This window comes from Gymnoscopelus braueri (genome assembly GCF_963280865.1).
Source record: "Gymnoscopelus braueri genome assembly, chromosome: 19".
NCBI lineage: Eukaryota > Metazoa > Chordata > Actinopteri > Myctophiformes > Myctophidae > Gymnoscopelus > Gymnoscopelus braueri.
Window position 1 is genome coordinate 24,648,117 of NC_137621.1, and position 17,867 is coordinate 24,665,983.

At 42.9% G+C, this 17,867-nt stretch overlaps 1 protein-coding gene across 1 annotated transcript in view; it reads right to left on the reverse strand.

Moving 5' to 3' along the window:
- The window catches only part of pacrg (PARK2 co-regulated), a gene marked incomplete at its 5' end in the record, with an annotated part of 212,240 nt that overhangs the window by 72,420 nt on the left and 121,953 nt on the right, over positions 1-17,867 (reverse strand). The window contains one exon of the mRNA XM_080413665.1: positions 17,678-17,827. Within this exon, the coding sequence (XP_080269791.1) occupies positions 17,678-17,827 (150 nt within the window). The remainder of the gene's footprint in view (positions 1-17,677; positions 17,828-17,867) is intronic.

A 17,867-nucleotide genomic window follows, 5' to 3' on the forward strand; every position in this document is an offset into this window, starting at 1 on the left:
CATGTTTTTCTATGGTCAGCAGTCGGTGTTGATAATGTTGTAGCACAGTGCTCTAGTGCTGCTATTAGGACAGTTATTTATGGCCTACAATGCATTGCGACCATTGCTATTGATATTCTATTTTGTCATGCAAGCGATTGTGCTTCAACGTTAGGAATAGGTTTTTATTCAAGTCAAAGCAAAAAAAAAATAATGCACATTCACAAAAGCATGTGCTTCGTGTGCACATTCTCAAAGCTTACCAATAACTTGGTTGTACTAAATAAATCATAGTTAGTGACAGACATTTTAGTATTCAGTACATCTCATCTGTGATGCAAAATTACAATTGAAGCTGTATTATTATACAGCAGCATTTTCATGATAAAAAGTATTATATTGCAAGCCCCCTGCAGCACCTCAACCTAGGAGAGAACTCACAATAACATATTGTATTTATCTACAAGCTCACATTGTAAAAAATAGAATAGAAGATCTACAAGCTTGCAGATTGTAGATCTATTTTTGCAGTTTTTAAAATAACATTCTTTTTTTTAAGTATTTATTTTCTTTATTCTTTATTTAGAAAATGCTTTTTTACTTTTTGCCTATGATGACGAGCCCAAAAATAGGGATGCCAGGTTAAAGGTGGTTATAGTAATTTAAGAAAGCAAATTGACCCGTTTTACTGTGCAAGTAGTAATATATTCTACTGCAAGTCTAAACTCTAGACCAGAACATAACAGGCACACTCTACATTCTACAGGAGACACTTACCAAATGAAACCACAGCTCTTCTTTCACCACAGTGGTGTAAAAGAGAGAAGATTTTGACATGTTTTTGTTTGTATCACCTCCGTGCTCTCTGAAGAGCATGTACCTGTATGGGATCTGTCTGTGTGTGTGTGTGTGTGTGTGTGTGTGTGTGTGTGTGTGTGTGTGTGTGTGTGTGTGTGTGTGTGTGTGTGTGTGTGTGTGTGTGTGTGTGTGTGTGTGTGTGTGTGTGTGTGTGTGTGTGTGTGTGTGTGTGGGGGTGTGTGGGGGTGAGTGTGTGTGTTACAGCAGATGTAAAAGAAACAGCACTGTGTGAATTTTGACAGTGGAAACATGGCCAGTGTGCATGTTAATTCACACACACACACACACACACACACACACACACACACACACACACACACACACACACACACACACACACACACACACACACACACACACACACACACACACACACACACACACACACACACACACACAGTTGTCAACTATTGTATTTGAAAAATATTCATTTATTTACATTCAAAATAGATTGTTTTATTAAAATAGATTATTTTGTATAACAGATTAAATTGATTAGTTTGAATAACTGCTCCACCTCTTGGTTGAATGAGATAAACCCTGAATAAAAACTGTTGATTCTTATCTGGAAGATGTGGCTCATCAGTTTTAACTCGTTTAAATCAATTAACATTTATCATAAAAAGGGAACACGTTTAGTTGCAGATGCCACGTTGGCTCCATGAGCCGGTAGTACAGCAAAGGGTCAACATAAAATATGCACTGGAGTGAAAAGCTCCATAAGAAAGTAATTAGCAAAGTGGCATTCCAGTCTGAAATCTGCCCTCAGTAGCAAACTGCCATGAGCTCATTTTGAATAAAACTTAAGAGAATGATTATTGAACCATACAGCCTACTGAATAGCCATATCCAATATGGCAATGACCAAAATCTTTATCGAAAGTGTTTCTCCTGTAATTACGAGCCCTTAAGCACCTCAATATTAATCAGAGTCCATTTTCACACTCTCTGAGTTAACCACTTAAACCCCTCTTATACAGTGCTTCGTCGACCGGGGTCCCAAAGGGGTCTGTACTTGTCCCATTTCACCTCTACACAAAATCACTTCGCTGAAAACAGCCGATCTACATGCTCACAAATGCGTCACGTTGCAGATCAGCTGTTATTTTTTTGACGAATGTTCAGTAATTTTGGTCAAATGTTCGCCTATTATCACATGCCCAGAATCGGAATGCTGGTGTTCGTGGTTAAATGAACACTCAGGATTTTGCTGTGTAGAGAAAATGTGCGATGGAGAGGGGACAGGGGAAGATGGGGAGGAGGTTTATCCATGTGTGAAATTCACTGCCTCCTTGGCTGGGGAGGTCCCTGAGGGTGGCTGACTGAACCACTGGCTGCTGGACAAACACAGAGGCCTTTCTTCCCTACCACTGTCCCTTCTCCAGCTCTACCGCCCAGGGTCACCTAACACAATAAGAACACAACATCTGTTCCAGAGGATTCCCTTTCACTGCACACATGCGCACACACACACACATCTGCACTCACACGTGCGTGCACATACACACACGCACACGCACACGCACACACACACACACACACACACACACACACCGTTTCAGAGCTTTAGAAAAATACCAAAATACACTGAGAAATAATTAAATATATATTTGATGCATGTATTAGTAAAATGCTCTTGTTCTCGTGTTTTGTATGGGTCTGTTGGTCATCAATGTGACCCTGCTGTATAATTATTTGTATAATTATTAATTATTATAATTATTTTCGTTCTATAAGTTGTTCATCAGCTCAGAAGCTAATGTCCACTGATCCATGTTCTTGACCTGAATGTCAAGACATAATTAGCCTTTATGTCACCACACACACGCATGAAAAATTGTTATTAATAAAATGCAAACATGAAATGGGTGAATAAGCCATTACAGCCAACAGTCCCCCCCCCCCTTTAGGCCAATAGAAATGTATTGGTTACTCAGTAGATATCTGACATACTGTGTGGGTCAATGAAAAAATGAAAGTTAACAACTACGTGCGTACACACATGCATGTGCGTGTGTGTAGGAGAATATGAGCCAGCAAGCCAGATGGAAGCATGTAATGACACTCAGCCACAACTGTTGTCTGGAGGTATGGCGAGACTGAGCCAAAGCTGACCTTATGTGTGCATGGGGGCGTGGGGGGGTGGGGGCATCATTCCTGCCTTGAAACATAGTATGTGTTTTTTGTCATCATGTAATTTGATGTCTTCCCGGGACCGAAACTAGTGAAAATAGCTTATCTATAAGCTCATAACGGGTCGCATCGCGACACGTTGTGAGCTTGTAGATCTGCTATTTTCACTACTTCTAGTCTTTTTTTATGTATTTTTAAATGGAGTTTTGATTTGTTTGTGATGTAATGTTTTGTGAGGAAAAAATAAATAAAATAAATCGAAAATCTTTTGAAATATTTATATTTTTTACAAATAAGAAGTTAAAAAAGGGATATTTACTTGCGAGTCGCGACCCATAAAAATGGGTCCGTGACCCACAAATGAGTCCCGAGACCACTGATTGGGAACCACTGTGCTAGAATATTAGAATAGTGTCACATTACAGCCATTAGTAACAGTGAGGGCTGCTACCCTGTGAGTGGCGCATGCCGACGTGCCTGTGCGAGACAGGCAGAGATAAGGTGGCTTCATGATGAAAGACATGCCAGGAGTAGTAAGTGGGGTCTGTAATGTATACACAGGGGACAGAGGCCAAGTATAAAAGGTGTGGTGACGTGCCACACTGGCAGTGCTGGACTGATAATAGACCTGGACAGTATGCTTCCACTGTGAATTCCCACATAGTATAGCAGCCCAATTGAAAATCATACTATCAGTAATTACAGCCAAACCGTTTAGTGTAGGTTCATAATCTTTGACGGAGGGATAGATAATTGTATTCCTGTACTGCTACAACCAAAGAAGGTTAGGCTAAATGTTTTAACTTAATTTCTTTGAAAGAATGTGTTTCATATCAGTGGTTCTCAACCTTTTCTAGATCATGCAGGGCCCACTTAAAAATCTCAAAAGCGTTCGCGGCCCACCCACCTGATCACTTAACACGGCAGCCTTGCAGCTGGGTGGGCCGTGTGCATTTTCAGATTTTTTTATTTTAATGATCAATCAATTGATTATGTTTTTTTTTTTACAAATTTCTTTTTATATATTATCATTAAAATCTTAGTGTTTTGCCAATTATTTGGGGGCCCACTTGGAATACCCTCGCGGCCCACAGGTTGAGAATCACTGTTTTATATTATAACGTTCAATTCACGTCTTGTTTCCATGACATCTACTTACACTACCTATCAGCCTTGCCAATCTTTGACCAATCACAAAAGCACAACAACTAACGTTCACAGCTGTGTGCCGTGGCTGCGGTGCCAAGTTCAATTTACACGGTTCAACCTCCTGCTATGTGTTCCTCATCTTTAGTGTCATTCTTCACAGATGAAGTCACAAGTCTGTATGCTTTCTCATCAATAACAAATGTGATACAATTTTGTCTCACATTTGACAAAGTTGACAACGTTGTTTACATGGTTTCTAAACCCAATTACCCAATAATTGGGTTTGGCTAGGTTTCAAATAAATGGACAAAAACAAACAAACAATCAATTCATAATTTATCCATATCAGGTTTGTTATTAGGTCTACTATACATTTAGCATTATACTGTAAATGATTGTAAATGACAATATTAGCTGCTCAGTCTCTCACCATAACTCCGATCCACCATTCTGTTAAGCTTTGCAACCTTGGAAATCAATAAGAAGCCCAACAGCAGTGGACACTGGAGTAGTCTCACCATTCAACCATGGTGCCTATCACACAGTACCCAATTTAGTCTTTAGTGTTTCCTCAATGTTCGAAACATAAATCTCATTTAATCACACTAATCTTTGCTCCCATCAAATTTCAGACAAAGTGATTAAATTAAATTGCATAAACTTGACTGCCTTGATATAAATCTGCAGTAGAGCCCATAGGCAAAACTCTTCCTGAAACCCAGGAGACTAGGGCCTAGAGTCACAACCAGACTGAGTCTACAAACACAGCTATCTAAAGGCTGTGCTGTTCCTTGCATGCAACTGGACCAAAGTAGTATGAACCAACTGCCATCCGCAGAGCCCTGTGCTCTAAGGACTAAAGGGGGGAGGTTAAAATGGTGATGTTGTGACATAAAAGAAAAGGTCATGGGGTCACTCTAAATGTTAGGATTCATCCTCCAGCAAACAGAAATGTTAACATTAAATTACATGACAAATCTCCAAAACTATTATCTTTTTTATTTTATTTTATTTTTTTATACTTTATTGCAGGTTTGTACATTACATTACATGTTATTGATTTCATTTATCTTACAAGTTCTTTACTTGTTTAATTCATCCTGCATCATTTTTTTAATTTATTTTTTATTACATATACCAACAAAAAAATTATACAAAAAAATGAAAAATAAAGAAGGTAAAATAAGAGAGTAAAAGAAGAAGAGGACAAAAGAAACGAGAGGGGGAGGGGGGGGGGGGTAGCTTTCCTGCAGTACTCCCAAATCTACTTTTACACTTCATGTATTTCTGGGTCCCATTTATCTTATTATTTATTATCTTGTTTGAGACCAAGGTTACTTAAACCCTACAGAATATACTGTACTTAATTGACCGGGGTCCCCCAGGAGTCTATACTTGGTCTCCCTTTTCCTTGTACTGTACGGTCGTATTGGTCGTGCCCAGAACAGGAATGCTGGGGTTCATGTGGTAAAGGCCCCACTGGGCCACAGTGGCTCAGGATGTAGAGTGGCCATCCTCGAAGTGTCCTTGAGCAATATTAACTGAGCCCAATCCCAACGAGCGGTTTGGTGCGTTGCATGATTTCCTCCGCTATTGGTGTGTGTGTGTGTGTGTGTGTGTGAATGTGTGTGTGAATGGATGAATGTAATGCACATTGTAAGACGCTTTGTTGAAACCATTACCATTTACCATTTTAAGACTGCTAGCGGGGCTAATGAATGTATCATTTTGGTTCTTCTATTTTTCTATTCATAACATTTGAGTCAATATAAAACTGTTGATGAAGGGGTAGGCCATGATATGCCTTTAGTTTCTTCCTGCTCCTTTTCAAACACATCCATGATATATTGAGATTTATTTTGTATTTTTACCTTTTATTGTTTTATTGTGACTCCTTTTTGTAATTACATGTATGATGTTCAATACAAATAAAAAGAAAGAAAGAAAGAAGGATAATTAGTGATTGGAAAATCTTTTAATATTTATTGACTTTGTGTTGGATGACCTTTCTCCGTAAGTAGCACCTAGAAGCAGTTTTTTGGCACAGGCTGTTACAAATGGCAAAAGCAATGGCTTGAAAATTCTTTAAATTCCTTTTGTTAATGGTGTGTGGCTTCAAAGTGAAACCTTTAGTATGCATTATAAATTCTTCTCCAACCCCCTGCCTAAGGGACTAAATATTATATGTCTTATTATAATATATGATATTATTATAATTTTTTAAACAATCTTAACTATTGAGATTTTATGTCAACCGTTCTTTAAGTATAATGGCAATCCCTGAACACATTAAATAGTTGACAAAGTACTCTGGCTTTTATTACAGATGCTCTACTACTATAATGTCATTATGAATTCAGCTCTATCTGGACATTATAACTGCAGTGCGTACCTATCAAGTCAAACACCTGAGATAATAGGATGAGACTGGAGGGAGACAACACACCATTTAAACTGCAGAGAAGGCAGATTTTGCACATCAACAAGATGTGTGTGTGTGTGTGTGTGTGGGTGGGGGGGGTGTCTCAACCTGCCAATACAATTCCTTTTCATTTTTGCGTGTATAGCGAAGGTCAGCGAATTCACTTTTGTTCATTGCCTGTGTCCTTGCCAAGGACGACGTGACCGGACACATTGGCAGAAACGTTATTTGCTTAGGCCAAATCGTGCCTATATATATTTGTTGTTTTAAACGTCTCGGCTGTTGGTGAAGGTGTGGCTGTTCATGGAATGTGACAGGCTGCACGGTGCGGGGTGCGAGTGCTGATCCAAACAGGGCTGGACAAACCCCTACACACGCAGCGGCACTCCGTTGCCAGTTGCCTGCAGAGATGTCAAACACAATGATGTGCTGAGAGGCTGCAGGAGAGAGCTTCCTGCTAGGTACTAGGCACGTGTGACACACACACGCACACGCACGCACGCACGCACGCACGCACGCACACACACACACACACACACACACACACACACACACACACACACACACACACACACACACACACACACACACACACACACACACACACACACACACACACACACACACACACACACACACACACACACACACACACACACACACAAAACACATCAAAAGAAAACACTCATTGGCTGTCACGTTGACTGAATAGACGAGGGCGAGCGCAAGATCCAAACACCTGTGGACAGATGATGGAAAAATGATCAGGTCTCTTTTGCGACAACACAGCCGGCGTTCGTTCTCTCTCCGCCGCCTAATTTCCAGAACTCGATAATTGTGTTAAACATGTTGGAATCCCCAGAGCCCGAACAGAGCCCGAACAATGTGGCGAATCATTTGAAAGTGCCCCAAATTCATTAATTACAGAGTGTGTTAATCTCATTGAGATGAGGAAGGGATGAAGAGAAGGAGTAGAGCCTCATAACTCATCCAATTAGGTAATTGAGTGCTGCTTGGATTAGAGAGAATGAAAGGAGCGCGTCCCACTGAGACCTGTGGAGGACGGAGGACTTGTAGTTCTGTGTCGACGGAGCAGAAAGCAGGAGATATTAGGCTCTAGATTAGACAAAACCCCGGCACCTGCCCATCTACAATGCTCAACATCCATTTAAAGGATTTTTCAAACCCCTTTCCTCCCCTTGAAGTCTCAAGATGTAGTCATAGCAGCTGAGTCAACGAGATGAGCATGTACAGTGGGCTACACTTACAGACAATTAAAATAGCTCTATCTAGTCTGAGGGAAAAAAAATATGCACACATATTTTCCTTCATACAGAAAAATATGTGGAAAAGGTCAAAAAAGAAAGAAAAACTAGTAAAAGTGCTGCTGGTCTCCGCCAGGTAAGGTAGGTTATTGTGGGCCAGCAATGTTTGGAATTCGCCAATCAGGATGGAATATGAAAAATCAGACGGATCTGTCTGGATCACTTGACTATAGTTCAAGGTTCAAGGTTCAAGGTCTTTATTAATGTCCCAAAAGGGGAATTAGGTTTACAGCAAGAGTAGTGGTTTAAAACATACAGACAGTACACAGGACAACAACAGACATGAAACACCATAGCATAAAACAGAAGTCTGGGCGCATCTAGTGCAAGAGATAAAAATAAAAGGCTACATTCAGAAAAAAGTGCTAGGATATAAAGTGCCGGCATAAAGTGCTTGTTTCAACATCGTCATCATCAGTAACATATCCTTTACCTGTTACTGGCAGCGTTGATTGCACGAGTTGCATAGAGATAATGTGTACCGATTTGCGTGATGTTTGGACACATTTTTTAGCAGTAATATTTTTTTTGGGGGCAAAACTCTGCTTCCTAGTGGTGCTATAATAGGCAATGTTAAAAGGGTGGCATTTGATCCTCAACGTAGTGCGAATGTGTGTGCAAAGTTTCATCGCAATGGGACGCTGCGTTTATGATTTGCGGCATTTTGTTCAAAACGGGCCACTCCTGCAAACTTTAGATGTCAATCTTAGCCAATCATGACGGAATATGAAAAATCGGACAGATCAGTCTTGATCACATGAATATAGAGATGCTGTGTACTGATTTGCGTGATTTTCTGACAAAATCTGAAGGAGTAATATAAAAAAATATAAAAAAATATATTTTTTATAGATAGATAAAGGTTAGGCATTTAGAGATTAGGTCTAGGGGAAGGATGAGGTTTTGCCTGATTTATACTTACTTGTACACCAATAGCCATATATAGAAGAGTGTTGTGAGCTTGTAGATCGTCTATTTTCGTGGCTCAGTATAGGGGTACAAATGGCAATGAAATAAAACGCCGTTCATAATATTGCCGTCCTACAATGTCCTCACAAGTATAGCAATACAAGCGCACACACACACACACACGCGCACTTATTTTGTTGAGCAGTCTGCCCGGCAGCCCATAGAGTGGTGCAGATTATGCATGAATCAGGCTGCTTATCAGCTGACCTTTAAATTGGAGCCGCCGAGCGACTCCAGCGGGGCCCGGGGCCCGACGCTCACACCTGATTGGCCGGTGTGCCTCAGACCTGCTGACAATAGAAATTAACAGAGCCAGGCGGGCATATCCGCAGGGGAAGAACACTGCATTAATATATATATAAATACATATTCCCTCTATTTTCTTCCACTGTCTCGTTCCTAAAGCTTTGGAAGCAGTGGAAAAAGTCATTATGTGCTACCAAGCATGCTGAAGGTAAGGACATCTGAGGTTGGTATTACCTGGACTCTCTCTCTCTCTTTCTCTCTCTCTTTCCTCTTGTTTCTTTCTCCACCTTTTCCTTTGTCCTACTCCTATCCTTCCCTTCCTCCCCGCCATGATTGCCAGATAGTAAGATCGATATATCGATAAACAGCCAGATAGATAGATAGATAGATAGATAGATAGATAGATAGATAGATAGATAGATAGATAGATAGATAGATAGATAGATAGATAGATAGATAGATAGATAGATAGATAGATAGATACCTCTTGGAGGACAAGGAGCTGGTAAATAAGACGGGGGCAGAGGATCCGGTGTGTGTTCTGTCGTCCACAGAGACAAGCAGCTCTGTGTGTCTGTGGACGATGATGGATTACACAGGGGCCAGGGGTGCGTGTGTGTCTAAGTGTGTGCATGTGTGTACGTCTGAGTGTGGTTTTGTGTTGGCACGCACCGATGTATCTCTGTGTACACAGGAAATGCCTGGCAACGACATTAATTTTCACAACAGCAGCTGGAAAAGGTCATTAAATAAAGCAAATGTTTGTGAATGGGAATCCTCTGGAATTGACTTCAACACTGGATAAATAAAAATGGCATTGCGTGCTGGCAGAGGGGGAGGGCTGTCGTTTGTATCGTGGACAGGAGCACAGGTGGTCGAGGACACTGGCATACGCTTGGCCTTCTGTCAGATTGTAAAATGAAAGAAAACTAGAGAGGGGCACTCAGGGGAGGTTTGCCTAGCTCGGGCTGCGTAAGTTGTGTGTTGCAGCCGTGAGGACCCACGGAAGCTGTGGGGGAAATAGCATTTACGACATATGGTGCACGTTTTTTTGCATTTGTGGTGCCTCCCATGGGCAGAAGTTAAAGTGCTTTTGGAGGTGTGCTCCAAGCCCCTCATCATGCGATTCTAATTAAGGGTTGATTGAACGTTGCATTAGGGTTAGAATTAATAAGAAATAGGCCCCTCCCACACATTTTGGAAGCCAGCTACAGACAAACAGTATGAATATCAAAACCCTGTTTGACGCTCATTGCCACAATACTTCTGAGATCATAGAGAATTGTTTTTAACAACATACTGTTCAAGAGCTGAAGAGCAAAATGAAAAGCAGCCTGAAAAATGTGGGGTGGAGTGTCTTCCTTGGCTTACTGGCAGTTTGACGCCGATTGGTCCAACTGAGAAATGAGCTGCGCATGCACACACACTGACACACTGACACACAGACACATCATTTCTGCCTCCCAGCCTTCCGGCCTGGTGCAGATAAAAACATGACTAGTTGGATTTGTCTGTGTGCCTCGGTGGGTTATTGAGCTAGCAATTCGCATGTGTATCATCTCCACCCCCATGTCATTGTTTAACTCCTCCCTTCCTTGTCTTTATGTTACACACAATGTGAGGAGCTCATACAGTAAGAGGTCATACAGTATGTTTGGGTATGGGCTGTGACTAAGCTGTCACACGCGCATGAAGTGTCACGCATGCGCACATGAAGACCTCACTGTGTCACGCGCATTTGAAGACCTCGCTGTGTCACGCGCATCTGAAGACCTCGCTGTGTCACGCGCACATGAAGACCTCACTGCGTCCAATATGGTGCATGTGCGTGTGTTATTGTGTGCCATGACATACACATACAGAGCAAGACAGAGTGGCCAGCTAGCAGTGCATCTGTCACCAACACAAAAACTATACACCAGCCTTCCAGGCTCACGAGACAGAAAGCAACCATCAGTATGTGTGCGTGTGTGTGCGCGCGTGTGCGTGTGCGCACGCAGGCCCAACAATGTGTGTGGGTGAGGTCTTATCATAGCTGGCCACATTCCTAGCAGGAAGATAAAAGAGGCCATACGAAGCAAATCACAGCGCGTGTGTGTGTGTGTGTGTGTGTGTGTGTGTGTGTGTGTGTGTGTGTGTGTGTGTGTGTGTGTGTGTGTGTGTGTGTGTGTGTGTATGTGTGTGCGTGTGCGTGTGCGTGTGGTGCATCTGGTGTGTGTGCATTTTGCAATGTGTGTGGTATGGTGTGTGTGCCTTTTGAGTGTGTGTGTGTGTGTGTGTGTGTGTGTGTGTGTGTGTGTGTGTGTGTGTGTGTGTGTGTGTGTGTGTGTGTGTGTGTGTGTGTGTGTGTGTGTGTGTGCGTGCGTGCGTGCGTGCGTGCGTGCGTGCGTGCGTGCGTGCGTGCGTGCGTGCGTGCGTGCGTGCGTGTGCGTGCATGTGTGAGTGCGTGCTTGCGTGCGTGTGTTTGTCAGTGATGAATGGGGGTGTAGGGACCTACACCTTACAGATAAGCGAAGAAAATCATCTGGACAACAGCAACAACGTGGGCTCAAACACATACCGCTATACTAGCCGTCTAGCCAGAGATAAACTACACAGCGACACACGCTGAATATTCAGCAGCGCAGGACCGCATGAAGGAGGAGGAGGCCATACAGAAAATACATCCCCGTTATAGCTGAACGCGACTCCCAGTGTCGCTATTGTTCATCAGTGTCATGCACTATCAGTGTGTAATGTTAAGGTGATATTAAGTGTTCCAAGGTTAGTCACTCTGTCTGTGACAGAGGTAGGGCTGCAACATTTAATCAAACTTATCGGTTTAATCAGTTATATTTAACACTCAATCATTCAATAGAATAAACGATTAGTAATCGATCCCTATTTCGGGTATATGTCATTATAGGAGAAAAGCTTATTATTTTTTTAAATATTTTAACTATTGACACCATTATGTGACAAAGTATAAAATAACGCTTTTATAGTTAATTACATTTTATACAGTATATAATATAAAGAAATACATAAACAAACTTACTGATTACTCGATTAATCGAAAAAGTAATTGATAGAATAATCGCTAAGAAAATAATCGATAGTTGCCCTAGATTCTATATACAGTAGAACACAGCTCCCAGGCTCCCTATTGTTCATCAGTGTCACTATCAGTGTTATTTGTGTACACTCTGGCTGTGACGGAAGGCTCCTGTGCAATGTCAGCTCCACATTCTGAATATCCTATTTAGGCATTCCATCTTGAGATAGCATCCCCCACCCCCCTCAACAGTCACCCCCATGAAACTTGGAAGCTGCTAATGCTGTTGTGCCATAATACAAATCCTCAAATCCTCCTCGCAATCCTGACAAGATGCATAGAATTGTGTTTACAAACATGGATTATGGTTATGTTTGTGGAATGAATTAAAAGACTATTATCCCAGCCTAATTGTACACAGTATGTCCCTAATGGTCTAGAACAGTGTGTCAAACATAGACCCTTCCAAAAAATAACAAAGAAATAAATTCTGACCCCCCCCCCCCCCCCACACACACACAAGCAAAAAAAAATCTGAAATAAAAAAGCCTGTTCTAAAAAGTTCAAAAATAGAAAAACATCTGTTTTCACTATTTTTGAAACGGGGCTTAAGTGGTTTATTCATAATGTGTTTTCAATGTCAAGTACTTTTGGGTCTCGAGCTGAAAAGGTTTGTGAACCCCTGGTCTTCTGTGCACTGGGATGCCTTAAGAGATATTTGAAATCATATCAAACAATAAAATCACAGCCGACCACCCAAGTCCGGAGAAGACTTGACAATCACAATTGTCCAACGGATACCAAATCGGCCTTGAGTGTTGTGCAAAGTGTCCTCTGTCTTTACATGACATATGTGCGAACAGAGCTTCTTACGTCCTTTCGGCACAGAGGAATTTGCTGGATGAGGGAGCACATCTCTCGCTTATAAGGAACATTGTTGCCTTTCATTAAGGATAAGATTCATCACAGCGAGCAAACAAGAGAGCCGTGCAAATCACATTGGAAGAATTCCTGCACCATCCTGTACCTTGGAACACACGCACGCGCACACACACACACACACACACACACACACACACACACACACACACACACACACACACACACACACACACACACACACACACACACACACACACACACACAGCAAACAAAACAATGTTTATAGTCTCACACACGCGTAGCAAGCCAGAAAGCAAACAATAGCAGAGAGAGCTGATTCAGGAGACAAAGGATTGCGTCAAGAATGATCACTCATCATTACTCATTTCAGAATGAAGCATTACTGTGTATGTGGCCAGCTCTCTGCCTTGAATTAACCACTTCAACCTTAAGGCTGCAGCATAGCCAAACCAAACATTAACTTTTTTTCAACTTCAGCACGTCAATAAGTGCAAAATGATGTCTTCAGAACTTTGTACTTTGGCAGTACATTGCTGACGCTTGGTTCGGCAGTTGTTCACCTCCAAGATTTTCTAACTAGCCGAACACCTCCATTAGCTGAACATCGAGTGTGATTGGTCAGACACTCAATGCACCTGTGTTTTATATTGTTTGCTTTCCGCAATCTGTCAGTAATGTACAGGACGTTAGGAGGTGCAAACCTCTATAATGTCTCTTTGAGCGACTACAAAAATACAACCAGATGGCAATTCATTAATGGAGACAGCTAGCACACACTTTATCCACTGTGTCTGTTGCCAGAAACTGTGAAATCTCTGAGACAAATTATGTCAAAGCATGCCGGAGGTTGATGTAAACAAACAGCGAGGATCTGAGGTAGAATCATTGTTCCAGCCGTGTATACAGTGGGCGGCGAGTCTAACGTTCAGAACTGGAGAGTCAAGAGTGGAGCCGCAGCAAGTATAAAACACTTTCATCCTCGCCAAACATTCTTCGGTTCGGGAGGCTCTGACCAAGCCGAAAAAAGTTCACCGTCGTTTGTAGTATGCTTCAGGCTTTAATCTGGGGTGAACATTCTGTAAAAAAAAATATCAAGCTCACAGCAAGCTCACCACTTGTAGATTGTGAGCTTGTAGATTGTCTATTTCCGGCAAAGAGATTAAAAGAAGGGGGCCTAGAATAGACCCCCGGGGAACTCCAGTCAATGAAGTATATAGGGTTTAAGTGGTTAAACACCCAGATTTGTCTCACACTCAGATTTGCCGCACTGATAAACGGATCAATTGCTTTGCTCCTAGTGGTGCGGTGGTATAGGGAGGCTAACACTTGTGCGGTGGTATAGGGAGGCTAATACACTTGTGGGTGTATTAAAGCACATTCCTTGAGTCAGAGGCCGAAACGAGCATCTGTGGAAGGACCCCTGAGGGTCTGTCCATAGAGATGCCAGTAAGCACCGTCTTTGACCCTGGACTAATGCCTCAGATAAGCCTTACACACAGGCCAATCTTAACAGGTCGCAACCCTGTCTCAGCGTTCAGCAGATACAGTGGGGTGGGGTGTGGGGTGCGGCGTGAGAGGAGCCTTGAGGACATGTCCCATGATGGAACAGTCTGTAATGTCTCAGTGTATAGCTCACGGCCCCCTGCTGTCAGCCTGTTGATTCACGCTCCTTCGAACCGGGATGGCATGGATGGAGCCAGGCCGTGTAATTGGCCGGGACAGTAATGTGGTGTGTGTGTGTGTGTGTGTGTGTGTGTGTGTGTGTGTGTGTGTGTGTGTGTGTGTGTGTGTGTGTGTGTGTGTGTGTGTGTGTGTGTGTGTGTGTGTGTGTGTGTCTGAGAGAGGTGTGCAGAGAACGAGAGCTGACACTTTCATACTGAAGCCAACATCTGTGCACACATTGAAGTCCTCAGTGTTCTTTTAAGTGTTCGAATGGTTGCACTCGCACATTCTCGGAGTGAAAATAACATTCAGGATTTTGCAGTGTACGGGGAAACAACGTGTCTATATTCACATGCACTATTCACGCACACGCACACACACACACACACACACACACACACACACACACACACACACACACACACACACACACACACACACAGGGCACAGTGGACAGTGGCTCTCTGTTGTGGCTAGGGGAGAAGAAAGAGGAATCCCATGAAGGCTGTGTGATTTATAGTGTGCATGGGCGAGCTAAAGAGAGAGATTACGGCACACTACTACAACGGCTCTCAGTGTCTCCCGCCGTGGTTCAGCACAATGATGGTGTCTGTCTGCCGCTTGGCTGGCTGGAGTTGAGACAGTAGAAAACTTGCGTGGGAAAAAAAACTGAGGTGTTGTAACGACACGTTGGATAATAGACACTGTTCTGTGAGCTGATGTATTGTAGTGATGCTGTATGGAGAGAGAGAGAGAGAGAGAGAGAGAGAGAGGAGAGAGAGAGAGAGAGAGAGAGAGAGAGAGAGAGAGAGAGAGAGAGAGAGAGAGAGAGACAGGCAGACACAGACAGACAGACAGACAGACAGACAGACAGACAGACAGACAGACAGACAGACAGACAGACAGACAGACAGACAGACAGACAGACAGACACAGAGAGAGAGAGAGAGAGAACACAACATTGTGTATCTGTATGTTTGGTCCCAAAATACTTTGTTTGGGTTGTTCTACTGGTTGCCAGGGAGTGGGTATAAACAACGTCATTTGACAGTGAGTCTCTTAGGTCATGGATGCAGATGACAGACTCAAGAAAGAATGTAAAGATATGTCAGTGCAGCAAATCACATATTTAGATCACTGATGAGAGCTAACTTTGATGGCCCAGTCATCAGCTTGTCCATGTTGACTCAATATTTACAGTAGATGGCAGCGGAACAGAGAATTTACAAGCTTAGCGTTTCGTAAAAGGCAGAGACTCGTAGCTTTTTTATCATGTGGTTGTTTATGTGAAAGTCGTACTTCGTAACAATGATAAAAGCACATAATCTCAAATTGAACGGTAGCACTGGCATCGAAATGTCAAGCGTGGAGAATTGGAGACATTTTCGAAATTTGATTAACAGACCTCACTGCTAAAAACAATGACACTGTGAAATAACAAACATTGTATTTAATTTATGTTGAAGTCCTAATGGTGTGTTCACACGGGCAGATAAAAAGATACATGCTACCATTCATTTTCAATGGAAACCAGCGACATGAAGATACAAAGATACATCCGACGTTTGTAGCTGTAGCTCTAGCGACAAAGATACAAAGCTACAAATTCAATTTGAGCTGGGTTCAGGTTCAACTTCCAGATAAAGATAGTAGCTCCGATGTCCGCACGTTTGATGACGTCAACGACCGCCTTGAGCAACACAGATACAAAGCGACACAGCGACAAAGATGCTGTGTATTTTTGTATCTTTGTATCTTTTAATCTGCCCGTGTGAATGCAGCATAATAAGTGTTTTTTTGTATGTTTTGTAACAGGCCCCATTAGAACTCCCGGTGGCTCAACCAGTCTGCTTCAGAACCTGTGTCACATGATCCCCACACCGCGCCATCGTACTATACTAAAGCAGAAATTCGAGCAAGTGGTTCTTTGAATAACTGTGGTGGAAGGGATAGCACTGTGCTTGGTAAGCAGGTCACACAGGCTGTGCCCTGTGCCAACTGTATGGATCTTTTCCCAGTGCAGTGGCCTCTCTCTCTAGGAGAGGTCAGCATGCAAGCAGGGGGGGGGGGGCTGCCAGGTGAGAGGTTGGCACAGGGTTAATCGATGTTCGCCTGAGGCAGGGAGACAAGAGGGCGGACAGGCAGACAGACAGACACACGGTAACTATCAGGCAGACATAAACTATTCCTGGTGGGGTTCTCCGGCCAACCGCTGAGCCTGTGCCGTGCCACAGAAGCCCTGTGCTTCAAAATGGTTTAGGGGATTGATTTGACAGCTAATTTACAGAGGAGATTTGCATAAGGCCCTGTGATAATAAGGCAGGCTTTTGTTTCCCCTCCCCTTTGTCTTACCCCTGCTATCTTTTTTCTGCTCTCTCTCCTTATTTTAGGCCACACAAAAAATAGCAACAGATAATGTAAGCGAATTAAAGGGACAAGAGATTCAAATTGGATATTGATTAAGAGACTAAAGCCTTGTGTTAGCCCTCTGTTAAAGCCTGTGTTTAAGTGATTGATTCACAATGTCCTCACATCCCACTGACTGCGCTGGTGAATGGTGTTCGGGGGCTCGGCTGAAGCCTTTTAAGTCCTCAATGGCGGGTGCGTTGCATGGTTTCGCGCTGCGCCATGCCGCGCTAAGCGCTTTGACAGGGCAACACAAAGAACCCTGCCTATCTGACGGCCATCTCCTCGGCACCTGGTGTCACCCAGGTGGAAAGCAAGGACACGGTCTCCTTCTCAACAGCATACAGCAACACAATGCAGCCCTGGGACAACACACAGCAGCACTATGCAACACTGGACAACAAACAGCGACACAATGCGACCTTGACTAACTGACAGCAGAAAGGAAGGAAAAAATGTAGCGTCACTGTCAAATAGGATGTATAAAGTAGAACAAACATGAAAGAATGCCCATTTTGCCCCATTGTGACTGTGCGTGCATCAGTTAAAATGGTGAAAAGGTTTATTTAACATCAGAGCTTCTGGACTCACCGTTCATGTTCTTGAAGATGTTGAGGATTGGGAGCATCTGTCTGTAGTAAGGTACCAGGGCTTGTCCCACCATGTCTCCAGACACAACCAGGTGCTGCAGGATCTTCAGCGTGGTGCAGATCACCTGCCGGTTCCTCGTGTTCAAGGCATCTGGAGGTCAAACGGTCACAAATCATGAGGATGAGCTTGT